The sequence below is a fragment of the Protopterus annectens genome, chromosome 2.part0 (genome assembly GCF_019279795.1).
Source record: "Protopterus annectens isolate FY-2018-M chromosome 2.part0, PAN1.0, whole genome shotgun sequence".
NCBI classification, from domain to species: domain Eukaryota; kingdom Metazoa; phylum Chordata; order Ceratodontiformes; family Protopteridae; genus Protopterus; species Protopterus annectens.
The window spans coordinates 125781342-125809068 of NC_056728.1; the positions used below are offsets into that span (position 1 = coordinate 125781342).

Sequence of the window (27727 nt, forward strand, 5' to 3'; positions counted from 1 at the left end):
ATTCTTATCCTGACAGGGTGGGAAGTCTGCCCTATGTAAAAAAGCGGAACACGTACAAGTAGCTAGGTAAAAAAGGAGGAAGCTACTACAAGATAGAGCAAAATCCTTGAAAGGTAAGACACCTTTGATCATTATAAGCAAAAAACTAAGAGCTCTCATAAAATCATCCAAGGCAAATTTTGAGAGAAAAATCGCCAAGGACTCTAAAGAGAATCATAAGGCCTTCTTTAGCTATGTTAGAAACCTAGGAGGAAACTCCCAGATATGCTCAGAATTAGTTCAAAATGATGTGAAAATTACTGAACCTACACACATTGCCAACATACTGGCTGACAGGTTCAGTGCAAACTTCTCCCCCAAAAGGAGAGATATCTATTCCAGAGGATTGTAGCCCCCAAACATCTCCAACGCCCAGGTGAGAACTGCCCTCACTAAGGCAAAACACAGCATCCATGGGACCGGATGGTGTCCCCGGCTGTGTGCTTCACGAACTCAACGAGGAATTAAACCCACAGTTAGGACAGCTGTTTAATCTTAGCCTCACCTCAGGATACGCACTCCAAGGAGTGGCGCATGGCGACTGTGGTCCCACTTCATAAGGGCGGTGCCTCCACAGACCCTGGAAATTACCGCCCATTAGCTTGACAAGCCTTATCTGCAAAGCCATGGAGAGGATCATAATGGAACTCATAAATAAAGACATAGGGAACTTGCAGACTTTGGATCCAACCCAGTTTGGCTTTGTCAAAGGCAGATCCTGCCTCTTAAACTTGGTTGACTTTTTCGAGACAGTCACCAAGGCCATTGATGAGGGAAAGGCAGTCCATACAGCCTACCTCGACCTGGCAAAGGCCTTCACACAATACCCTACTCAGGTATCATCGAAAAACTCATCAGCTTGAATGTAAACCCATACATCACAAGATGGGTTGCAAACTGGCTAAGTGCCAGAACCCACAGGGTCAGAGTTGCTGGAGCCATGTCAGACTCAAAGCCTGTCACAAGTGGTGTCCCACAGGGCTCAGTCCTGGGTCCACTCTTGTTCGGCATCTACTTTTCTGAAGTACAAGCAAACACAGGAGGGTTATGGCTGACAAAGTTTGCAGATGACTGCAAACTGGGCCATAGTCGAAAACACATCTGACACAGATATCCTCCAGAAGGGCCTCACAGAAACGGATAACTGGTGCCAGAGCCATGGCCTGAAGTTAAACACCAAAAAATGCATAGTCATACCCTTCGGGAAAAACAAGGTTACCCCTAGCTACCATATAGGTGGCAATCCACTGAGCACAGAAAAAGTCATCAGGGATCTGGGGACCCAGGTTGACAGTAGCCTTCGCTTGACACTCATGTTGCTAAAGTAGTTAGGAAAACCTTCTATATCGCCCACCTGATCATGAAGGGATTCACATCTAGATCAAGGGAGGTCATCGTCCCCTGTACTCATCACTCATTAGACCTATGATTGAGTACAATGCCCGCTCGAATGTATCTGACCAGACACCTGCTGCAGCTTGAAAGGCCCCAAAAGTTCCTCACCAAAAGGATAAAGGGTCTCAAAAATATGTCTTATGCTGCCCGACTGAAAGAACTCCAGCTCTATTCAGTCTCATACCGCTTGCTCAGAGGTGACCTGTGCCTGACATATAAGGCCATGTCAAACCCAGATTTGATGAATATGCTTCACCTCAAAAATCTAGATCCCTCAGAACCACAAGGGCGGAGACTTAAACCTTGACACGGTTATAAATAGAACGTGCTGGAGGGACAGATTCATCACCCAGAGACTCCCTATGCTGTGGAACAAAATCCCGGTACATGTGAGGCAGAGCACCTCTCTGGCCTTTTTCAAGAGGAATCTTGACCAATGGATGGGAGATTGCAGATATACCCCAGGGATTACTTCAGTGTCACTGCTTGACAGAGGCACAGCAAAATGATAGGCATAGTTTTTATTCAAACTAAAGGGGTGGCGAAAGCCACATAACTATGGGCTAGGCTTATAAATGCCCTTGGGCAGATAGCCTAGTATGAACCTATGATCTATGAACCTATGAACCTATAAATGTTCATTAAGACCCGGGGGGAATAATCCTTCCAGCTTAATTATCCTCTTCTTTTCTTTCTTGTTAAGCATCTCACGCCTGCCAATTTTATTAGCCCGGTCCCCACTTATCCTGTCAATAATGGTAAACCTGAAAGATGCTGTAGAATGGGTCAGAGCATGTCTATATAATGCATTATTGGGTTTTTTTAATCTAACATCACTTAAGTGCTCAGATATTCTTATCCTGACAGGGTGGGAAGTCTGCCCTATGTAAAAAAGTGGAACACGTACAAGTAGCTCGGTAAAAAACCCAATTGGTTCCGCAGATGGCCAAAACCTAATGTCAAAAACCAACCCAGCTCTATCCACCAGGCTTTAATACATTTCTATTGGGCTTGCTGAACATGTTCTTACTAAGAATACTTTTTATCATCATGGGAAATGTTTTTGGCAGGTTCAGGGTACGGCTATGGGGGAGTCCTCCTCCACCATATATGCCAACCTGTTTATGGCCTATGTGGAAGAGCAGTTGATATATGATGTAACTCACAACCTATACCTTTGGGAAATTGATATGTGGAGATGCTACCTCAATGACTGCTGGATGGTTTGGAACGTTGATAAGGGATGCTTGTGTGAATTTATGGAATACATTAATGGTAATACGTGGGGGGATCCAGTTTACTGTCAGTTATGATGTTTATCAAATCACTTTCTTGGATGTTCCCATCACAAGGAATTCAGACCATACTCTGGATACCCAAGTCTTCTGCAAGTATCCACAATATAACTCATTATTACACGTCTCCAGCTTTCACCTACCCCATGTTACACGCAACATCCCGAAATCACAGTTTTTGTGCATTAGAAGCATTTGCTCCCATCCTCAGAAATATGAGTTACAAGTTGGACCTTATTAATAGGTTCAAATCCCGTGGGTACAGAACAGGTACGATACTTTCAGCCAGTAATTTTGCATCTTCCAGTAGTAGGAATGATCTTTTGACATATAGGGATAGACAACAATCAGGATCATCTGAACTTAGACTCATTACCCCCTACGGACATAATACCAATGTTTTGTTAGATATAGTAAACAAACATTGGAATATATTGTTAACAGAGGACAGATTATCTGTCTTCTTAAAAAATACATGTCAACTTTCTTAACGTAGAGGTAAAACCATGGGATCCTACATCCGAGTGACGCCTCCAGGTGCATCTGCAGTTACCTCCTACTGCTCCTCTAGGCGTCAAATATTGCTTGTTCATATTTGCATTAATTCCAAAAGTATGCCCTATACGAGGTATCAGAATATTTTATCTTGAAGCATACATGATGGCAAACACAACTGTATTCATATTTCACCTATGTCAATGAGTATTTGTTAGAATTGTAAGGTGATAACTTTATTTTTTAAAGATTCAAGCCACGCCCACTAGGAGTTAAAGGTGCACAATCAAAAGGGCTGTACTGGAGGGAATGAATATAACGTAGGGATAACTTTGGGAGAATTACCAAAAACTGCTTTAACTGGTGATTTGTTGCAGGGGTGCTTTCCATGTGGTCATTGTGTACACTGTGCTAGGGTGGTTGAGTCCAAACAGTTCACTAGTAAAAATACTGGGTTGGTTTTTCGCATTAGGTTTTTGGCCAACTGGGGAACCGATTGGGTTACCTACCTAGCTACATATACGAGTTCCGCTTTTTACATAGGACAGACTTCTCGCCTTGTCAGGATAAGAATATCTGAACACTTAAGTGATGTTAGCTTAAACAAACTCAGTAATGCATTATATAAACATTCTATGACCCATTCCACAGCATCTTTAAGGTTTACCATTATTGACAGGATAAGTGGGGAACCAGGCTAATAAAACTGTTTAGCATGATATGCCTAACAAGAAAGAAAAGAAGTGGATTATTAAGCTGGGAGGATTATTCCCCCTGGGTCTTAATGAACATTTATAACCAACCAACCACTGGGATTCCTTCTGTATCATGTGGTGATCTTTAAGCATAAAAGGCTCATTTTTGTGACTTATATTTTTACACTGAGGAAGGCTTAAGAACTGGGCAGAAAATGGTCTGTTTTGCCTATATATGCTTTAATAAAGTATTTTTACTTGTATACACCTTATGCCTTTGAGTGCTGGCCACTGCTTTTTGTTTAATTCTACCAGTGCCATGATGAAGTCTCCCCAAAGCATTCAAAGTTATATGGACCATTTTCTAATAAAAAGCTTTGTGATTTTTTGTTGTTGTTAAGATTACCCTTCATATATTGGCATCACCTTTTGGCAATGTCATGGTTGGGACAGCTTAGCTATATATCCATGGTCTAACTACAAGCAGAGACTGAAAGTGGATCAGTGACCTACTTCATTCAACAAAAATACAAATAAATCTTTGTAACTACGTCCACAATGGTTAAAAGTCATTTTATTAAGGTTTATATTCATAAGACTACCACATAAATTAGGAATACTACAAGAAAAAAATGCATAACACTCAAGCAATCATATGTCATGAAGCAAATATGAATATTGCCAATGTATCTTTAAAGTTGGTTTCACGTGCCTACGCATAAGAGGGTTATTTCTTAGGCAAGTTTACTAGAATATGAATTTCAAACTCCTTGCCCAGTTACTACTATGCAAGTATCTTCATTGTCCATGTCAACTACAACTTTGATGGAACTGCAATGTAACGTCAGACAACGAATAGAATGTGATGATAGGTGAAGGCTAGGGAAGATAGATGAAGGCTACCAGCCTAGCCAGATAGAATTAAAATTCTGTCATTTGTAAATATTAATGTAAGGCACAGGCTTGTTGTCTTAAATGGAAAAATGCTGTTACATGTGGAACTGCAAAAAAATGTAACAGTGCACTCTGCTGTAAGGAATCTAAGTCAAGCATTTTATGACTGTCTTTGATCTTTAAAGTTGGCTTCGGCCTGTCTAGGTGAAGGACTTCTTGCTATTGTTTTAAGGCCCAAGTTAATGGCCAGAATTTGCATGCATAAATGTCTTTTATGGCTTTGCTTCCTGACCTGGTGTGAGCTTACTAAAGAATGTAAATGTAGTTTCTGTTAGCCTGGGAACCCAGGGAAGTGTGAAGAATGATGCAATGTGAACCAGGAATCTGATTTTAAAAACAGAGAAAATCAGACTGCATTGAGCATTTTTGTCTTAACTATCCAACTCATCAGCACTGTCTTGCTCTATATGTAAGTTTATCTTAGTCTAATCTTTCTAGTTTCTACCTATTTCTAAGAGATAAAACAAGTCTAAGTTTTTCTGTGTTGTCAGAACTGTACTACTGAATTATTTTAAGTATTTATCTGTGATCTCTGAACTCTTGACTAGCACTGTGTAGTAAAAAGTATTGTCTTGTGTTTTGACTATTTGTTATTAAATATGTTTAAACCCTTTCAACTGTGGCTGTTTTTGTAAAGATAATTGTACCTCTTTATAGTACTTGCATGCCTTTGGTAAAATTGTACAAAGCCACTCTAATAGCTTTAACCCTGGGCTATACAATCAATTGGATAATAATATTGCACAGTAATAATTGGACACCCTTTTAAGGGTTGAGTAGCTGATAAATATTAGTGGGTGGTGGCAGCTGGTACTACCACATAGTCTGGGAAAAGGGGCACAGCTGGAGAACCTGTGCCAGCTTTCGCCAGGAGTATCTGTGTGGTTGTATAAACTCTTCTCAAAGTGTGTGTGTGTGTGTGTGTGTGTGTGTGTGTGTGTGTGTGTGTGTGTGTGTGTGTGTGTGTGTGTGTCAGCTACTTGGACAGGGACACGAAGCACTGGTTAGACAGAGGGTGCTGGAGGTTTTAGCTTGCCCACTAGACTGCGATCTGGACCCTATAGCTGTGCCAGTGGGGAGTCTTACTGGGGACCTGGACAGCATGGGAGCGACAAGCCCCAGACAGACTGTGATCTCTGTGTGCTCTTAAAGGAAATTACACTTTACTATGTGTATTTGTTATTCTTTCTTCCTATATGAGACGCCCCTCACTGGTGTTAGTGGTGAGGATTGAGGCTCCTTGATTGCTGGGCCAGGGCATGGCATCACACATAAATTTAGTTCAGACTCCTCATAAGGCAGCCAACTTGTTCTCTGTAGAAAATGAAGCCTCCTGAACAAAATGGAAGCAAATCAGAAGCTGCAAATAAACTCAATGACTTCTTTCCTTTAATACGGTCACACACAGCAAGTTCCTTTAAAAAAAAAGGAAAAGGAAGACTCAGATACAAGAAGCGACAAAGGTAAACAAGCAACCTCTTTTTAAAACTTAAATCCAAAAGACTGTGGATAACTGGAATAAGGTTTATCCTGAAAGTGACAAAGGTTAATTTGGGAAATTAAAATATTCAACAAATTACTTACATGACACCCTGTAGCACTTTCTGTGGATCAGCATCAAAAAGTCTGTCAACATAATGGCGACTACTTGCTGTAACTTCCTGTCAAAAGAAAAAAAAATGGCAACTCATGTTTGATGCAACACAGGCATAATCTTACTAATTTGAAACTTGTCAGTTTCACTACTATATAACACTGTCAAGAAGAACTTTCAAAAGAATGTATGACTGGAATCAGGAAAGTACTGTTTAATGACTACCTGATTTTGCAGTAAATATTTCCAAAAGGAGTACAGAAGCATTTTCTTTCTTAACAATATCTTATTTTGTCCATTAGTCTGTATACAAGTTCCCAGTAGTACCCACAGCGGTATTCAAGACTATACTGATTTTGATGCAAGACAAGGACTCCATTTACACAGCGGTCAGTTCAAAGCATACACCTGCTTAAGCCAGCTTCACTTCTTCCAGCAAAGCACTCAGCTGTGGCTAAAACTGATAAGAACTTACTAAAGCAGTTCCAGTATGCTGCATGGATAACAGCAGCATAAACTATGTTTTTACCTGTAACATTAAACACATGTACAATAACCTCTGCACAACTGTTGGTATAATATGGGGATGGGAGGGAGGCCATCTTAAATGGTTACATACCTCTCTTTCCCCAATCTTCTGTTAAAATGAACACTTAACTGTACTATTGTACTTCAAAAAGATCTGCATTTTTACTTACAACAAACATGTAAACTACTTAGCAGAACTTCCCATCTTACAACCACAGAAGAAAATATTTATCACAACAACTGACTGAGGACAGCCACAAACATGAACATCCTGTTTTGAGACTTGCAGTCCAACTAGCAGAATGCACACAAATGTGGATCCATTTGCTGATAAATCTCCCCAAAAAAAGCTGGCAAAGCAGGTGTTGCCATGACTGATCAAGTCATCATTTTGCAGAGTCAAAAGTGTTTTTGTAACAGAAATGAAGGCAAACCCCCTTACATATGGACAGTACTGGGGCAGCAGTTGCCCCAACTTATACATGAAACTGTTTAGAATTAAAGTAACTCTTTAAAAAGTGAAACACTGCTTAACACATGTTTTACGGGTGTTTTTATTTTGCACTTTTTGTCCCCCTCTAACAATCATCAGACCCCCCCTCCTCTCAATCACTAGGGTGAGTGTCAACTGGAAGGATCCATCATTCAGACAGCCATCAGAGGTGGTCCAAGTTTTATACATGTGTGTGCCCAGCTATGTGGTGGAAAGGAGGCTGTGTGCAATGGGCTGTCCACAATGGTTATCCTCAAACCCAGAAAAGACATTGCCAGAAAGTGTCTCTGTCTCCACCCCTTGACCTTGGGAAGGGGAAACTACTTTACTCCATATAATGCCTGAGCACTTGTAAAGTACATTTGTGTACACTTACCATAAATGTAGACGTTCGAGTGTATTCACTGTTGCAGTCATTACATTTGGGTAATCCTGCTGGCAGGTTGCCCTCAGTCGGCCTGAATTCCAAAGTCTTGGGTCCTGTGTGTCAGCTGCTGTCGCCCCCTTCCCTGACGTCAGGTCGTCAGGGGTATAAAAGCAGCAGCAGACGCAATTTTCTTCAGTTTTCCTTCCCCAGATGTCAGGTGCCCCCCTAAAAGGGTAGCCAAAAATTATATATATAAAAATACATGCACCAACATAAACTTTACCTTCATCTACAAGCAAATACACCACATAGGTTGTATAAATCAGAGAAGGAAAGATAAGTTCCAGCAGAAAAAGGGGGGATGGCGGGTGGGTAACCTGGACTGCAACAATAAATACACTCGAACATCTACATTTATGATAAGAGTACACAACTGTACTATGTTCTTCGTGTTTCACTGCTGCAGTCATTACATTTGGGTAGAGTCCCAAAGCTATGGTTGGGAGGCTGGAGCTAAACCCCATTAGGAGTGGCTATGAGGCCATGCAGAACTGCAGTGGCAAAGCCTGCCCTGGATTTAGAGAAGAGTGGCAGATGACAGTGCTTTGTAAAGGTGTGCACTGAACTCCAAAGTACCAGCTTCTAAAATGTCTTTGGGTGGTACTCCCCTGAGAAAGGCTGCTGAAGTGGCTGCAGCTCTGGTTGAATGTGGCCTAATGCCCTTAGGCACTTACTTGCTATGTTGAAAATAGCAGAAACGAATGCAGTGGCCTATCCACTTTGAAATAGTCTGCTTTGAGATAGCCTTTCCTTGTGATCCTGCAGCATATGCCACGAGTAATTGCTTTGTGTTCCTGAAAACTTTGGTTCTGTCCAAGTAGAATCTAAGCTGTCTGTGTACGTCCAAGGAAGGCAGAATTCTCTCCCCCTTGTTCTGTGGACTTGGATAAAAGGTTGGCAGATGAATAGTTTGGTTAAGAGCCACAATGGACACCACTTTAGGCATAAATGTCGGGTTTGTCCTCAGAGAAACCCTGTCTGAATAAAACATGATAAAAGGTTCCACAGCCATGAATGCCTATAGCTCTGAAACTCGTCTTGCAGAAGTTATTGCTAGGAGCAGAGCTGTTTTCAAAGATAAAAACTTTATATCAGCAGTAGCAGCTGGCTCAAAAGGAGGCAGGGTGAGTTTTTCCAAGACATAGTTGAGGTCCCATACAGGCAGAGGTGATCGTCTTGGGGGCCTTAAATTTTTGGCTCCTCTGAGGTATTGCTTTAATAAAGGATGAGAAAAGATTGGTGGCTCTGTATTGTAATGAGCCGAAATGACAGAGGCATTAATTTTAATTGATGAAAAAGTTAGGCCTTTGTCCAGCACCTCAGTTAAATATTGCAAAATATGAGGAATATTTGGTACAGCTGCATCAGTTCCTTGTGCCTGGTTCCAAGCACAGAATCTCTTCCATTTTCCAGCATAAGATTTTCTAGTGCTACGTCTTCTGGCTTCCAAAATGACAAACATCACAGCTTTACAGAGGGGTGTGTTTTGTATGATTACATTATCCGCCATGCTGCCAGGTTTATAGTTCTGAGTTGGCTGTGCAGGATCTGATTGTTTTGCTGGGACAGTAGATGGGGTATCTGAGGTAAGGCCCAAGTTGGGCATTGAGACAAATTCCTTTGGATTGGATAACAGTACTGGTGGGGCCAGTCTGTGGCAATCAGTATCATCTTTGGCTTCTCATGTCTGATCTTTAGGAGTACCTTGGGGAGGAGTGGCAGTGGAGGAAAGGCATATACTGACAGAGATTTTTCCAGCTGAAAGATAGGGCGTCCATTTTCCATGCTTGTCTGTGATAAGTCCTTGTGCAGAATCTTTTTAGTTGGTAGTTGTGAGGGGAGGCAAAGATCTATGTACGGGCATCCCCATTTCCTTGTTATCATGCAGAAGACTTGTGGATCCAGCTGCCACTTGTGGGGATCCATGAGGTTTCTGCTTAATTAGTCTGCCAGAATATTTTCCTTTCCTGGCAGGAATTGTGCCTGCAGATGTACTTGGTAAGTCAATGCTGTGTCCCACAAAGTCATGGCTAGTCTGCAAAGGGGGTAAGAATGTGTGCCCCCCTGTTTGTTTATATACCACATGACTGTGGTGTTGTCGGTCTTTATTAGTAGTTGTGCCGGATGAAGTAGGTCCTTGAAGGCAGTCAGGGCATTTTGAACAGCTAACATCTCTTTTTGATTGATATGTAGATGCATTTGGTTTGAGGACGATGTGCCCTGAATGCATCTTCCTGCCGTGTGCGCCCCCCCACGCATAATCTGATGCATCCGTTGTTTGTGTCTGCCTGACTGGGGGCAATGTGAATGGTTGTCCCTTGTTCTGGTGACAAGCCTTCACCCACCATCGAAACTCCTGTTGCAGGCAGGGATGAGAGTAATCATTGTCTCCAGGCTGTGGCAATGTTGAGTCCAAACACTTTTTAGGTTCCATTGAAGTTTCCTCATATGCAGTCTTGCATATGGAATTAGTAGGATGCAGGATGCCATGAAGCCCAAAGCCTGCAGAATGTTCCTTGCAGATAACTGGGCCTTTGTTGCCAACATCTTGAAATACGTAGTCAGTTGCCTTTGTTTGTCTGGCATGAGATAAGCCATCTGGGCAGCTGTATTTAAGCTTGCACTCAGGAATATTATCTCTTGAGAGGGTACTAGTTTTGATTTCTTTGTGTTGACTGTGTACCCTAGGCATGTGTTGAAGTCTTTTCACAAATGCCACATGCTGTAGAAGAATGGCCTTGTTCTCTGCTTGAATTAGACAGTCGTCCAAGTAAGGATATATTTGTATTCCTCTGTCTGCAGAACGCAATTACTGGTGCCAGGCACTTTGAAAAGACCCTGGGCGCAGTAGATAAGCCAAAGGGCAGTGCAGAGAATTGGTAATGCATTGAGCCAGCCTTGAATCTGAGGTATCTCCTGCATGATTGTCTGATTGGGACATGCAGGTATGCCTCTTTTAGGTCTAAAGTCACAAGCTAAGCATTCTTGCCCAGCATGGGCAGAAGATGCTGCAAAGTTAACATTTTGAATTTTGGTATATCCAGAAATGTCTTCAGAATAGATAGGTCCAGTATGGGTCTCCAGGCCTTTTCCTTTCTGGGTACCAGGAACAGTCTTGAGTAAAATCCTTGTCCCTGCTCTTGCTCTGGTACTTGTTGAGTGGCCCCCATTTCCATGAGGGATGAGACTTGCTTTTGTGCCTCTGCCCATTGTTTTTTTGGCAGATCTGGCCAGCTGTTTGCCTATGGCACGGTATGAAAATGGAACTTGTAGCCTTGTGACACTGTTTAGAACCCACTTGTCCTGGGTTATAATGTTCCAATTTTGAGAAAAAAGTGCTAATTTTCCCCCTAAGGGTGCTGCCGGGAGATAAGTGCTTGGTTTAGGCAGGGGGAAGTCATTGGGACTGTTTCCTGTAAGGTTGTGATTTGTCTTCTCCAACTTTGGAGGTAGAAACACCCCACTGCTTTGACCTGTATGAACCTTGCACCTGGGATCTGCCTCTTTGAGGTCTGTCTGACACAGGAAAGGACCAATTCTTTGTAGGCCAGAGTCTACTAAACCTAGGTGGCTGTACTTGTAAAAAATATTTGACAGTTTGCATAGATTTAGCTTTGTCCTCCATTTTCTTTAACACCAAACAAAGTATCATGCCGTAAAGGTGCATCTAATAATTAACTTTCACATGATCGGGCAGATTTTGTTCCTTTAACCAAGCATGCCTCCTAATTACAGAACCCGTAACTGCAGCCCTGCAGGAGGCCTCCAAAGAATCAAAACCACATTGCAAAGTATGCTTTCCAACTTGTTCAGCTGCATGCAATAAATCCTGCATTTCCTTGTTTTCTGCACAGTCAGTTTAACAACTTTTTCTGTTTAAGCAATACCATGACATGTTGCTGATATTTGAGCATATGAAAAGTACAGTTTTGTACCTACCATAAATGTAGATGTTAGAGTGTTCACACTGCTGCAGTCATTACACACGAGTTATCCTGCCGTCAGGCGGTTCCGCAGTCGGCCCGAGTTCCAAAGTCTTGGTCCAGCGTCAGTTGCTGTCGCTTCTTCCCTGACGTCAGTGCACCAGGGGTATATAAGATGCATCCAATGCCATTTTCTTCAATTTTTCTTGCCCCAGATGTTAGGTGCCCCCCAGTAGGTAGGCAATACATATTGCTAATCAAAAATATACAATAAAAACAATACCTTCAGTTACCAGCAAATACACCCCAAAGGTTGTATAGGATAGAAAGGTATAGATAAGTCCAGCTAGTTTAGAAGGGATGGAGGGAGGGTAACCTGGACTGCAGCAGTGTGAACACTTGAACATCTTCATTTATGGTAGATACAAAACTGCACTATGTTCATCGTGTTACACTGCTGCAGTCATTACACTTGGGTAGAATCCCAAAGTTGAGGTTGGGTGGCTGGTCCATTAAGAGTTAGGATTGGCTATGAGGCCCTGCAGAACGACAGTGGCAAACCCTGCTCTGAATTTAGAGTAAAGAGGCAGATGGTAATGCTTGGTAAAGGTGTGCACTGAACTCCAAGTTGCAGCCTCCAAAATTTCCTTGGTAGGTACTCCTCTGAGAAAGGCTGTTGAAGTGGCTGTTGCCCTGGAGGAATGTGGCCTAATGTTATTTGGGACTGATTTTCAATGCTGTGTGTAGCAGTACCGAATACAGTTCCCCTTGCCCTGTGATCCTGCAGCATATGCTACAAACAGTTGCTCAGTTTTCCTGAAAACCTTTGTTTTGTCCAAGTAGAAGCATAGCTGCCTGTGTATGTCCCAAGAATGCAGAAGTTTCTCCCCTTTATTCTGTGGGTTTGGATAAAAAAGTTGGCAAATGGATGGTTTGGTTAACAGCCACACTAGATACCACCTTTGGCATAAAGGTAGGGTTTGTCCTTAAAGATACCCTGTCCTGATGAAAAATTATAAAAGGTTCCACTGCCATTAATGCCTGTAGCTCTGAGACTCTTCATGCTGAAGATACTGCCAGGAGCAGAGCAGTATTCCATGATAAAAATTTTAGATCGGCTGTATTGGCTGGCTCAAAAGGTGGTAAATTGAAGTCCCAAGTTGGTGTTGGTGCTCTCCGGGGCGGTCTTATGTTTTTAGCTCCTCTGAGGTACTGCTTTTGCAAGGGATGAGAGAATAAAGGAGGACTCGTGTTGTAATGTGCTGAAATGGCAGAGGCGTGGATCTTAATTGATGAGAAGGATAGGCCTCTGTCCAGCATCTCAGTTAAGTATTGTAAAATCTGAGGAATGTTTGGAACAAGAGGGTCAAGGCTTTGAGCCTGGTTCCAGGCGCAGAATCTCTTCCATTTTTCTGAGTAAGCTTTCCTGATGCTAGGCCTCCTGGCCTCCAAAATGACATCCATAACAGCTTTAGAGAGAGGTGTTGTCTGTTTGACTAATGTATCTGCCATGCAGCCAGGTTTAGGGTTTTGAGCTGACCGTGCAGGATCTGATTGTTTTGTTGAGTCAAAAGGTGTGGGATTTGAGGCAAAACCCATGGTGGGCCTTGAGCCAAGTTCCTTAAGATAGGGTACCAGTGCTGGCGTAGCCAGTCTGGAGCAATCAGGATGATCTGTGTTTTTTCTTGTCTAGCTTTTAGAAGTACCTTTGAAAGGAGAGGCAGTGGCGGGAAGGCATAAACTTTTAGGTTTTTCCAGCTGAACAGAAGAGCATCCACTTTCCATGCTTGTTTGTGATAAGTCCTTGTGCAGAATTTTTGTAGCTGGCAATTCAGTGGGGAGGCAAAAAGATTTATGTCTGGGCATCCCCACTTTTGCGTTACCATGCTGAAGAATTGTTGATTCAATTTCCATTCGTGAGGGTCCATGATATTTTTGCTTAGATCGTCTGCCAGAGTATTTTTCTTTCCTGGCAGGAATTGTGCTTGCAGGTGAACTTGATACATTAGAACTGTGTTCCACAAGGTCATGGCTTGCCTGCATAGGGGATAAGAATGAGTGCCCCCTTGCTTATGTACCACATTACTGTGGTGTTGTCTGTCTTTAGTAGTAATTGTCCTGGATGTAGAAGGTCCTTGAAAGCTGTTAGGGCATTTTGAACAGCCAACATCTCTTTTTGAGTGATGTGAATATGCATCTGGTCTGTGGTCCACTTGCCCCAAATGCTTTTTCCTGCCATGTGTGCTCCCCAGGCGTAATCCTAAGCATCTGTTGTTAGAGTTTGCCTGGCTGTGGGTTGGGTAAAAGGCTGACCCCTGTTTAGGTGACATGCCTGTGCCCACCATCGAAACTCCTGTTGTAGGCAGGGAATCACTGGTATTACTGCTTCCAAACTGAGAGTGTGGAGTCCAAACACTTTTCAGGTACCACTGTAATTTCCTCATATGCAGTCTGGCATATGGTATTAGTAGTATGCAGGATGTCATGAATCCCAGGGCCTGCAGAATGTTTCTTGCAGGGAGATGGGACTTTCTTGCCAGCAATTGAAAATATTGAGTTAGTTGAACTTGTTTGTCTGGCGTGAGGTAAGCCATCTGGGCTGCTGTATTTAAGCTGGCACCCAGGAATATAATTTGTTGCGAGGGCACTAGCTTTGACTTCTTTTCGTTTACTATGTACCCTAGAGAAATTAGCAACCTTTTTACAAACGCCAGATGCTGTAGAAGAATGTCCTTTGTCTCTGCTTGAATGAGGCAGTCGTCCAGATATGGATATATTTGAATTCCTTTTTGTCTGTAAAATGCAATTACTGGTGCCAGGCACTTTGTGAAGACCCTGGGCGCAGTAGATAAGCCAAAGGACAGTGCAGAGAATTGGTAGTGCACTGTACCAGCTTTGAATATGAGGTATCTTCTGCAATTTTGTCTGATAGGGACATGCAGGTATGGCTTTTTGAGGTCCAGAGTAACGAGCCAAGCCTTCTTGCCCAGCATGGGTAGAAGCTGCTGTAATGTCAACATTTTGAATTTCGGAATATCCAGGTAAGTATTCAGAATTGAAAGGTCTAGTATGGGCCTCCAGGCCTTGTCCTTTCTGGGGACCAGGAAGAGTCTTGAGTAAAATCCTTGTCCTTGTTCCTGTTGTGGTACTTTTTGAATAGCTCTCATGTCCATGAGGGCTGAAATTTGTTTTTGTGCCTCTGCCCACTGATTTTGTGGCAGGTCTGGCATTCCTTTTAGCCTTGGTAAAGTATGAAAGTGGAATCTGTAACCTTGAGACACAATATTCAGGACCCATTTGTCTTGGGTGATTGTTTGCCAGTTTTGAGAAAAGAGTGCTAGTTTTCCCCCTAAGGGGGGCTTCCAAAAGAGACTTGCTTGGTGTACGAAGGGAAAAGTCATTGTGACGGTTTCCTGTAAGGTTGAGACTTTCCTCACCACCTTTTGGGGTTGAGGTGCCCCACTGCCATTGTCTGTTTGAGCCTTGGGGTTGAGATCTGCCTCTTGGGCGTCTGTATCTGCCTCTCTGTGGCCTGTCTGACACTGGAAAGGACCAATTCTTTGTTGGCCAATTTCTGCTAAACCGAGGTGGCTGTACCTGTAAGAAATCCTTGACTGTTTGCATAGATTTAGGCCTTAACACCAAACAAAGTATCATGCTGTAAAGGAGCAGTCAATAATTTTGCCTTAACATGATCAAGTAAACTTTGTTCTTTTAACCAAGCATGTCTTCGAATCACAGAACCTGTAACTGCGGCTCTACAAGAGGCCTCTAAAGAATCAAAACCACATTACAGGGTATGTTTCCCCACCTGTTCAACTGCATGCAATAAATCCTGCATTTCTTTGCAATTAGGAGCTTCTGTGCTTGCAAGCATTTTCTGCTTTAACTGAGCCATTAAATATTGTTGGTACTTAAGCATGTGAAACTGGCAATTTAAAGCTCTTACTGCTAAAGTTGCAGAAGTGTATACTTTCTTCCCCCATCTAACCAAAGCTCTGGAATCTCTGTCAGAGGGTACTGGATTTTTTGCAATGGAAGCCTTAACCCCTTTTGGACCCTGGGAAATAATCTCTGGATCAGCAGAAGGGTTTTTGTAAAGAAACTTGTGAGAGTCAGGGACCCTATAATACCTATCTGGCTTGGCTGGAGCAGGGGGGCAAAGAGTCAGGAGATAAACTGGATTCAGAGAACACATCATCCACAATATCTAGCACAGGCGGAATAGCCAGGGGCCTGTGTTGAGGCAATAAGAGGAAATCTCCGAGCCTTTTCCTGGATTCTGAATAATCCTGGCTTTCCCAATGGAAATGCTCCCTCATGGTATGTAAAGTTTCCCCAAAAGAATAATCCTCAGGAGGAGAAGCTGAAGGGATAGATTCTTCAGCATCAGAGTCCTCATAGGGAGGTAGAGAGTATCCCTGGTCTGAAGAGGAATCAGAGAAAATGGAAACCTGATCAGAGGAGTCAGAGTCTGTATCCTGTCTAGGCCTTTTCTCAGGAGGGGGATGGGAACCCCTGATTAGAGTAATGAGGTCTTCGGCCATTTTAAGCATCTGTTTCTTAGGCATGGAGGACTGTCCAGGAAAATGCTGTACTTGTTTCTTTGTCTTTAATGGTACCTTTGCCTTGGCTGCTGTTTTAATGGTAAGTTGTGAAGGTCTGAAAACACCCTCAGAAGCTGATGCCTGCTCAGCGGCTCCAGACCCATCTGAGGGATTAGGTTCCGTAGGCCCAATACCTTGAGTTTCCAGAGGCCTAGATGTCTCCACGTGGGAGTCGGAAGCGGCCTGTGTCTCTGAGGTAGCGGGTGTCAGGGGCTGCGAAAGCACCTCACTGAGAACCGGCGACTGGCCTAGAAGAGGTTTCGTCGGATTTGGTCCTCGGATGCCTGTCTTTATCCTTGTCTTTGCATTTTTTCGGTATTGAGGTCGTTGGCTGATCCGACGCCATTGTATAATTGAACCTTCGGCCAAAGTAGTGCAAAGCAAAATCAAAACGTCTTTTTATAGTGCGTTTGTTAAATCTAGCACAAAACCGACAACTAGTGACGTCGTGATCAGGGCCTAGGCATAGAATACAGTAAGAGTGGAAGTCCTTATGAGGTATTTGCTTCCCACAAGAAATATAATTGTTAACTTTTTCTGACATCGGTCTGAGGCAAGAAAATAGTTTCCCCAACGGGGTACTTGCCGTTCGGATCTGAAATTCGACTTCGAAAATCTGAGGAGTCTGCCGACCGGCACTTGCGAACTGCTTCTGCTTCGGGCACCGCGCGGTAAGAAAGACTGAAGAAAATTGCGTCGGATGCATCTTAAATACCCCTGGCGTACTGACGTCAGAAAAGAAGCGACAGCAACCGACGCCGGACCAAGACTTTGCAACTCAGGCCGTCTGTGGGACCGCCTGATGGCAGGATAACCCAAGTGTAATGACTGCAGCAGTGTAACACGATGAACATCCGACAGTTTAAGACCCTTATAGCCAAGGTAGCAGATGTGTAAACCTTTTTTCCCCATCTATACAGTGCCTTAGAATCTCTGCCAGAGGGGGTAGGGTTTTTTGCAGTGGAAGCTTTAACTCCTTTGGGACCCTGTGAAATAGTCTCTGGGTCTGCAGCAGGGTTTTTAAAAAGGAATTTATGAGAGTCAGGAACCCTGTAGTATCTATCAGGCTTAACAGGAGCTGGAGGTAAAGAGTCAGGGGTAAGACTAGACTCTGAAAACATCTACAATGTCTAACACAGGTGGAATGGCTAAAGGCCTGTGTTGAGGAAGTAAAAGGAAATCACTGAGCCTCTTTTTAGATTTTGAAAAATCTTGGCTCTCCCAGTGGCAATGCTCCCTCATGGTATGCAAAGTTTCCCCAAAAGACTAGTCCTCTGGAGGAGAAGCTGAAGGTATGGATTCTTCAACATCAGACTCCTCATAATGGGGAAGAGAATATTCCTGATCAGAAGAAAAATCAGAAGAAATAGAAACCTGATCTGAAGATTCATAGTCAGTCTCTTGTCTAGGTCTCTTATCAGGAGGGTGGTGGGAACCCCTGATCAAGATAATCAAGTCTTCGGCCATTTTGAGCATCTGTTTTTTGGGCATACAGGCCTGTCCACGTGGCTCTTGAGTTTGTTTATTTGCTTTAGAAGGTGCTTTAGTCTTTGCCTTTAAAGCTGAAGTCAGTTTAATGTAAAGATGTTTAGGTCTGAATACACCCTCAGAAGCCGGTGCCTGCTTAGTGGCTCTGGACCCGAGGGAATAGTATCCGAGGTTCCAATACCTTGAGTTTCCAGCGGCATGGTCGATTCCACGTGGGTGTCGGTAGCGGCCTGCGACTCTATAGTAGCGGGCGTCAGGGGTTGCAAAAGCACCTCAATGAGAACCGGCGACTGGCTTAGGAGAAGCTTTGTCGGTTTTGGGCCTCGGTTGTTTCTCTCACTCCTTTCTTTGCGTTTTTTGTGAACTCCGGTAGTCGGATGGCTATCCGACAACACTTCTGCATAATTAAACTGGCGTCCAAAATAGTTTAAAGCAAAATTATACCAACGCTCAATAGTGCATTGGTTAAATCTAGCACAAAACCGACAACCAGAAACGTTGTGATCAGGGCCTAGGCAAGGCATACATTAAGAATGAAAGTCCTTATGAGATATTTGCTTTCCACAAGAAATACAATTATTTACTTTTTCTGACATCGGTCTGGAGCAAGAAAAATGTTTCCCCAACGGGGTACTTAGCTTTATTGAAGACTTCGGATCTGAAATTCGAACACGAAAATCTCAGGAGCTGGCCAACCGGCACTTGTGAACTGCTTCTGCTTTGGGCACCACGCAGCAAGAAAGACCGAAGAAAATGGCATCGGCTGCTTCTTTTATACCCCTGACGACTTGACGTCAGGGAAGGGGTGACAGCAGCCGACGCAGAACCTAAGACTTTGGAATTCAGGCCGACTGAGGGCAACCTGCCAGCAGGATTACCCAAATGTAATGACTGCAACAGTGAAACACGAAGTACAGTTTTGTACCTACCATAAATGTAGATGTCCGATAGGTATGCATCTGCAGTCAACACATATGGGTTGTCCTGCCTCAGGCAGCCCTTCGGTCGGCCGGATTCCAAAGTCTGGATCTGGCCTCGGCAGATGTCGCACTTTCCCCGACGTCAGAGCGTCTGGGGTATAAAAGCATCAGCCGACGCCATTTTCCTCAGTTTTTCTTGCCCCAGATGCCAGGTGCCCTCTAAGGAAGGCTAAAATTTGGAGAGATGCATTTTAAAAACAAATCCAAACATGCACAGTACTATAAAAACAAATACACCATAATAGATCCCCCCAGCTAGCTATAAGAGGGGTAAGTACCCAAGAAATACCACTATAAAAGGGGTAAGCACCCAAAAAAAATACCACAGAGGGGAAGGAGGGAGGGTAAACCTGACTGCAGATGCATACCTATTGGACATCTACATTTATGGTAGGTACAAAACTGTACTATGTCCTTCAAGGATGCATCTGCAGTCATCACATATGGGTAGAATACCATAGCCAATCTGGGGGTGGAGGTACTAAGTAAAGGATGGTGTAGCTAAAATACCCTGCAGGACTGACGTAGCAAAGCCTGCTGGATCTGGAATATAAAGGTAAATTGTAATGCTTGGCAAATGTATGCACGGAGCTCAATGTAGCAGCTTCTAAAATGTCCTTGGTAGCCACCCCTCTTAGGAAGGCTGTGGAGGTGGCTGTGGCTTTCGTGGAATGAGGTCTAATGTTAGCTGGCACAGTTTTTCCATGAAAGGAGTAACAAAAACGAATGCAATTTCCTATCCATTTTGAAATTGTCTGTTTGGAAATTGCTTTTCCTTGTGCCCCAGCAGCATATGCTACAAACAGCTGGTCAGTCTTTCTGTAACTTTTAGTTCTGTCCAAGTAGTAGCGCTACTGTCTGTGTATGTCCAGGGTGTGCAGAAGTTTCTCCCCTTTATTTTGTGGTTGTGGGAAGAATGTAGGCAAGTGAATAGCTTGGTTCAAAGATACCCTGGATACCACCTTTGGCATAAATGTAGGATTGGTTCTCAATGAAACTCTGTCCTGATGAAAAATAAGAAATGGCTGTACTGCCATTAGAGCTTGTAACTCAGATACTCTTCTTGCTGAGGTTATGGCCAGAAGGAAGGCAGTTTTCCAAGACAGAAACTGTAGATCTGCAGATGCTGCTGGTTCAAAGGGAGGAAGTGTTAGTTTTTCCAACACGAAGTTAAGGTCCCAAGTAGGTAGAGGTGGTTTCCTTGGAGGACTGATGTTTTTGATTCCTCTTAGAAACTGTCTCAGGAGAGGATGAGATAAGACAGGTGGATCAACATTGTATTCTGCTGAAATTGCTGAGGCATGTATCTTAATGGAAGAGTAAGACAGGCCGTTGTGGAACAATTCTGCCAAATATTCCAGTATATGTGCCAAGTTCATCACTGTCGCATCTAGGCCCTTTGTTGTGTTCCAAGTGTGAAGTCTTTTCCACTTTGCTGAATATGCCTTCCTTGTGGAAGGCCGGCGAGCTTCCATAATAATATCCTTCACTCTCTGGGATAGCTTATCCTGAGGAGGAGTCAAGGTATTTTCCAGGCAGTTAGTTGCAAGGTTTTCAGGTTGGAATGCAGAGTCTTGAAATTGTGCTGTGTCAGTAGAAGTGGCCATAGGGGGAGAGACCACGGTTTCGTCTGTGACATGCTCTTTAACAGTGGGTACCAGTGCTGTCTTGGCCAGTTTGGAGCTATCAGAATCACTCTGGGTTGCTCTGTTCTGATCTTCAGTAAGACCTTGGTAATTAATGGGAGAGGTGGAAAAGCATACACTGTTAGAGCTTTCCAGCTGAAAGAGAGAGCGTCCACTTTCCATGCTTGTGGGTGGTATGTCTTTGAGCAGAATTTCTTCAGTTGATGATTGTGGGGGGAGGCGAACAGATCTGTTTCCGGCCTTCCCCATGATTGTGTTATGAGTAAGAAGATGTCTTGGCGCAGCATCCATTCGTGTGCATCCATGGTATTTCTGCTTAAGCTGTCTGCCAGTATATTGTCTTTCCCTGGCACGAACTGGGACTGCAGCTGTATATTGAGTTTCAAGGAAAGTTCCCATAGATTCATTGCCAGTCTGCAAAGAGGGTAGGAATGGGTGCCTCCTTGCTTGTTTATGTACCACATAACTGTGGTGTTGTCTGTCCTTATGAGTAGGTGGCCTTGATGAAGAAAAAGTTTGAAGGCCTCGATTGCGTGTATCACTGCCAGCATTTCCTTTTGGTTTATGTGCATGCATAGCTCTCTTTGTGACCATAGCCCTTGGATACATCTGCCCTCCATGTGTGCTCCCCAACCTTGGTCTGAAGCGTCCGTAGTGATGGTTTGGCTGGCTCTTGGCTTGCTGAAGGGCAACCCACTGTTCAACTGGCAGGCTTGAGCCCACCACAGAAATTCCTTTTGGAGGCATGGAATGAGTGGGTTCAAAGTTTCTAAACTGTGACTGTGCTGAGTCCATAAACTCCTTAGGTACCATTGTAATTTTCTCATATGCAGCCTTGCTTGTGGAATCAGAAGAATGCAAGATGCCATGTAACCCAGGGCCTGCAGGATTTTCCTTGCAGTCAGCTGAGTTTGTCTTGTCAGATTCTTGAAGTTATCCGGTAGTTGTTTTTGTTTTTCTTCTGTGAGAAAGGCCATTTGGGTGGTTGTGTCTAGATCTGCACCCAGAAAAAGTTATTCTTTGGGATGGAACAAGTCTTGACTTGTGGATGTTGACTGTATATCCCAAGGCCTGCAGTAGGTGGATGGCATAATCCAAGTCCTTTAACAAAGTTTGCTTGCTGTACGCTTGTATAAGGCAGTCGTCCAGATATGGGTAAATTTGAATCCCCTGAAGTCTGCAGTGTGCAATTCCTGATGCCAGGCATTTCGTGAATACTCTGGGCGCAGTAGATAAGCTAAAGGGCAATGCTGAGAATTGATAATGCTCTGACCCTGCAAGAAATCTGAGATGTCTTCTGCAACTTTGCCTGATAGGGACATGCAGGTATGCCTCCTTGAGGTCTAGAGTCACCAGCCAAGACCCCTTGCCCAGCATGGGAAGGAGTTGCTGTAGAGTCAGCATTTTGAATTTTGGCACAATGAGGTAAGTATTCAGTGCGGACAAGTCGAGAATAGGCATCCACTGATTTTCTTTTCTTGGAACATGGAATAATCTGGAGTAAAATCCTTGGCCTTGTTCTGAACGAGGTACATTTTCTATAGCTTTCATTTGTATTAAGTTGGAAATTTGTTTCAAAGCCTCTGCCCTCTGATTTGGTGGCAGGTCTGGCATGCCTTTTCTTTTTGGCAATGTGTGGAAATGGAACCTGTATCCTTTGTCTATTATTTGCAGTGTCCATGTGTCCCTTGTAATGCTGTGCCAATTTATTGAAAATAAAGAAAGCTTTCCGCCCAAAGGTGCTTCTAATTGAGCCCTGGTCGGCGGAGTCAAAACAAAGTCATTGAGTCTGTCCTGGTGTAGCAGTTGTAGTTCCTGCACTACCTCTCTGGTTGGGAGGCTGCCATTGACTGCCTCTGTAGGAGCCTCTAGCTTGCCCTCTACCTCTGGCACGCCTATTCCTGCCTCTCTGAGATATGTCTGAGTCCGGAAAGGACCAATTCTTAGTAGGCCAATTTCTGCTGAATCTCGGTGGTTGGACTTGCAGAAAGTCTTTGACTGTTTGCACAGATTTTGCCTTTTCTTCAAATTTCTTTAAGACCTCTTGAGCCGTGGAACCAAATAATTTTTGCTTTTCCATAGGAGCATCCAAAAGCTTAGCTTTAACATGGTCTGGCAGAGATTGTTCCTTCAGCCAGGCATGCCTACGTATGACTACACCTGTCATAGCTGACCTACATGAAGCTTCCAATGCATCATAACCACACTGCAAGAAATGGTTACTAACCTGCTGGGAGTTATGTACCAGATCCTGAAGGGATTTGCGATCAAGGGGTTCAGAAGACAGTTTCTTATGCAATTCATCTAACAAATGCTCTTGGTACTGTATCATATGAAATTGACAATTTAATGCCCTCATGGAAAGAGTTGCAGAAGTATACACTTTTTTACCCCATCTCTAAAGCTCTGGACTCCCTTTCAGAGGGTAGAGGATTTCTAGCAGTGGCAGCTGCAACCCCTTTTGGCCCCTGGGAAATAGTTTCTGGATCAGCAGAGTGGGCCTTGTACAGGTGAAGATGTGAGTCCGGGACCCTGTAGTACCTATCAGGTTTGGCAGGAGCCGGAGGGAGAGGGTCAGGGGTTGTACTAGCATCAGAGTACACATCATCAATGACATTCAAAACAGGAGGTATAGCTAAAGGCCTATGCTGAGGTAAATGTAAAAAGGTCCTTAATCTCTTTCTAGAATTAGAGAATTCCTGACCCTGCCATTGAAAATGTTCTCTCACAGAGTGTAATGTCTCTCCAAAGGAAAACTCTTCAGGAGGGGAGGCCGAGGGAATAGATTCTTCAGCATCAGAATCCTCAGAGGGCCGAATAAGCCTCCTCCTGGTGGTCTGACAGAGTAGAGCCATCAGAGGACTCATCTGAGGAGTGGGGGTCAGAGGGCTCAACCCTGGGCCTTTTGTCTGGAGGTGGTTGCGAGCCCCTGTCCGGATGAGTTTGAGAACCTCTAATTAAGGAGATAAGATCCTCTGCTAAGCTAAGAATCTGTGAGCCAGTAGAGGGTCTCTGAGAGGTAACCTTGGGAGGCAAAGCTTTAGAAAGTTTAGCAGCTTTAGCCCTAGAGAAAGCCTTAATGGACATGGATGCAGGAGGTCTGGCTGCACCACATGCAGGAGTAGATTGGTCTAAAGGAATGGTGTCGGAAGGTTCCTGGACACCAGTTTCAGTAGGTAATTCAATAACAGACTCGGCCGGGGCCTCCGGGGCCGAGGTAGTCGGTTGTGCGGTTTCGGTAATCGGAAGTACCAAGGACTCGGTTTCAGCCGAGACCGAGACACTCGTGGTAGGCCTGACCGTGGTTTCAGCCGAAACCACGGCCCGCGTGTATCGGTCCTTGTCCTTCCGTTTCTTAACTAAATGCGAAGTCGGAGTCGCCGACGGCATCTTGTAAGCAAAACTAGCCCCAAAGAATTCCTCTGCAAACTCCGACCGATGTCTAAGAGTTCGTCGGTTGAAGGAAGCACAGGCTGAACAGGCCGAGACGCCGTGGTCTGGGCCTAGGCAGGGGAGGCAGTAAGAGTGGAAATCCTTATGAGGTATTTGTTTCACACAAGTTAAACAATTATTAACTTTATCTGACATCGGCTGAGGCAAGAAAGAGTCCCCAACGGGGTACTTAGCTTTTTCAAAGTCTTCGGTAGCTGAATCACAGGAGCTGGCCGACCGGCACTTGCGAACTGCTTCTGCTTCGGGCACCACGCGGCAAGAAAGACTGGGGAAAATGGCGTTGGCTGATGCTTTTATACCCCAGACGCTCTGACATCGGGGAAAGTGCGACATCAGCCGAGGCCAGACCCAGACTTTGGAATCCGGCTGACCGAAGGGCTGCCTGAGGCAGGACAACCCATATGTGATGACTGCAGATGCATCCTTGAAGGACATCATCCCTTCCTTCCCCCTGGGAGAGGTGAGCAGGCAATACCCCTTCAATCTTCTCCATCTCTACCTGAAGCCTCAAGTGCAGGCAGTGCTACTCTAACCCTTGTCACTTGGGTCCCAAGAAAAGACACGTTTACAGCACTGGTGGTGGAACACCCAATAAGTACTGCCTTGATGTACATTACAAGAAATTTAAGTCACTAACTTAACACAACATCTGTGAGAAGTTGGTTCATCTCTTGTGTTAATTGCAATGCCCTTAATCTGTTAAACTATTTACTTAACCTTGACAATGGCTTCAGTCTGACTGCAAGAAATTCATTGAGTTAAGTAATAACTCAATCAGCTTGTGGACGATCTAAAAAGTACAGTTGCGTACACTTAACATAAATGTAGATGTTCGAGTATATTCACTGTTGCATTAATTACATTTGGGTAATCCGCTGGCAGGTTGCCCTCGGTCAGCCTGAATAACAAAGTCTTGGGTCCTGCGTCGGTTGCTGTCTCCTCTTCCATGACGTCAGGTTGTCAGGGGTATAAAACATGCAGCCGACACCATTTTAATCAGTTTTTCTTGCCCCAGATGTCAGGTGCCCCCCAAATGGGGAGCAAAAATATATGTATAAACTGTAAATATATAAATGCACCTTAGAAACATAAAATTTAAACTTCAACTAAAAGCAAATACACCACAAAGGCTTTTGAGTATAGTGAAGGAAAGAAAAGGTCTAGAAAAGGGAGCTGGCGGGTGGGTAACCCGGACTGCAACAGTGAATACACTCGAACATCTACATTTATGGAAAGGGTACACAACTGTACTACAATTTTCGTGTTTCACTGTTGCAGTCATTACATTTGGGTAGAATCCCAAAGCTATGAATGGGAGGATGGAATTAAACAGCATTAGGAGCAGCTAAAAGGCCCCTGCAGGACTGCAGTGGCAAAGCCTGCCCAAGATTTAGAGAAGAGAGGTAAATGATAACGCTTTGTGAACGTATGAACTGAGCTCCAAGTAGCAGCTTCTAGAATGTCTCTGGTAGGGACCCCTCTGAGAAAAGCTGCTGAAGTAGAGGCAGCCCTGGTGGAATGGGATCCGATCCCCTTGGGCACAGGTTTATCATGGTGCAATAGTAGAAACGAATGCAGTGGCTTATCCATTTAGAAATAGTCTGCTTTGATATAGCCTTCCCCTCTGATCCTGCAGTAAATGCCACCAGTAGTTGCTCACACTTTCTTAGAGATTTTGTCCTGTTTAAGTAGAATCTAGTTGTCTGTGTACATCCAATGAATGCAGAATCCGCTCCCCCTTGTTCTGCGGATTTGGGAAAAAAGTTGGCAGGTGAATGGTCTGGTTAAGAGTCGCACTGGATACCACCTTAGGCATAAAAGAAGGATTGGTCACGAGGGCCACCCTGCCCGGGTAAAAAACAATGAAAGGCTCCACTACCGTGAGAGCCTGTAGTTCTGAAACCCTTCTAGCTGAAGTGATTGCCTAAAGAAAAGCTGTCTTCCAAGAAAGAAATTTTATATCCACAGTAGCTGCTGGTTCAAAAGGAGGCAGGGTGAGTTTTTCCAGCACAAAATTGAGGTCCCATGCAGGAGTTGGTGCTCTCCTGGGAGGCCTTACATTTTTGGCCCCTCTGAGATACTGTTTTAGCAGTGGATGAGAAAAGAGGGGAGGCTCTGTGTTGTAATGAGCCAAGATGGCAGCGGCATGGATTTTTATTGAAGAAAAAGATATGTCCTTGTCAAGCATCTCAGTTAAGTATTGTAAAATCTGAGGAATATTGGGCTTTGCTGTGTCTATTCCTTGTGCTTGGTTCCAAGCACAGAATCTCTTCCATTTATCAGCATAAGATTTTTTAGTACTACGCCTTCTGGCTTCCAAAATGACATCCATCACAGGTTTACTGAAAGATGCGGTTTGAATAATTAGTTTATTAGCCATGCTGCACGATTCAGAGTTTGGAGCCGAGTGTGCAGAATATGACAGTTCTGCTGAGACAATAAATGAGGTGTTTGAGGCAAGTACCACGGAGGAAGGTGTGACATATTCCTTAAAAGCGGGTACCAGTGTTGGCGAGGCCAGTCCGGAGCAATTCGAATCATTTTTGTTTTTTCCTGTCTGACTTTTAGTAAGACCTTGGAGAGTAGAGGCAGAGGGGGAAAGGCATAGACTGATAGGTTTTAAGGATAGAGCATCCACTTTCCATGCTTTTTTGTGAGGAGTTCTTGTGCAGAATTTGTCCAACTGATAGTTTTGGGGAGGCAAATAGATCTATGTCTGCGCTTCTCCATTTCTGTGTTATCATGCTGAAGATTTGTGGATCCAGTTTCCATTTGTGCGGATCCATAAGATTTCTGCTTAGGTCATCTGCCAGAGTATTTTGCTTTCCTGGCACGAATTGAGCTTGAAGATATATTTGGTAAGTCAAGGCTTTGTTCCACAAGGCTATGGCTAGTCTGCAAAGGGGGTAGGAATGGGTACCCCCCTGCTTGTTTATGTACCACGTAACTGTGGTGTTGTCTGTCTTTATCAGTAGTTGTCCTGGATGAAGTAAGTTCTTGAAGGATGTCAGAGCATTCTGAACAGCTAGCACTTCTTTCTGGTTGATATGTAGATGCATTTGATTTGGGCTCCATTTACCCTGAATGCATCTCCCTGCCAGGTGGGCCCCCCAAGCATAATCTGAAGCGTCTGTAGTTAGGGTTTGGGTGGCAGGGGGTAGAGTGAATGCAGTCCCTTGTTTTGGTGACATGTCTCTGCCCACCAAAGAAACTCCTGTTGTAGGCAGGAAATGAGAGGAATCATTGTTTCCAGGCTGTGACAATGTTGACTCCATAAGCTTTTTAGGTATCACTGAAGTTTCCTCATATGCAGGATCGCATATGGAATTTGTAGAATGCAGGTTGCCATGAACCCCAAAGCCTGCAGAATTTGTCTTGCAGAAAACTGTGTTTTTGTTGCCATTTGTTTGAAGTATATTGTCAATTGCATTTGTTTGTCTGGCGTGAAATAAGCCATCTGGGAAGTTGTATTCAGGCTTGCACCCAGGAATGTAATTATTTAGTGTGTACCAGTTGTGATTTCTTTTTGTTTATGGTGTACCCTAGGCATGCTAGAAGCCTTTTTACAAACGCCAGATGTTTAAGAGTGTTCTCGTCCTCTGCCTGAATGAGGCAATCATCCAGATAAGGATAAATTTGAATGTTTCTTTCCCTGAAGAATCCAATTACTGGTGCCAGGCACTTTGTAAAGACCCTGGGCGCAGTAGATAAGCCA

General features: G+C 43.9%; 1 protein-coding gene across 1 annotated transcript in view; it reads right to left on the reverse strand.

Annotated features, from left to right (window-relative positions):
- The window catches only part of LOC122792710 (armadillo repeat-containing protein 8-like), a 1055700-nt gene that overhangs the window by 672170 nt on the left and 355803 nt on the right, over positions 1 to 27727 (reverse strand). The window contains exon 2 of the mRNA XM_044060296.1: positions 6458 to 6534. Within this exon, the coding sequence (XP_043916231.1) occupies positions 6458 to 6534 (77 nt within the window). The remainder of the gene's footprint in view (positions 1 to 6457; positions 6535 to 27727) is intronic.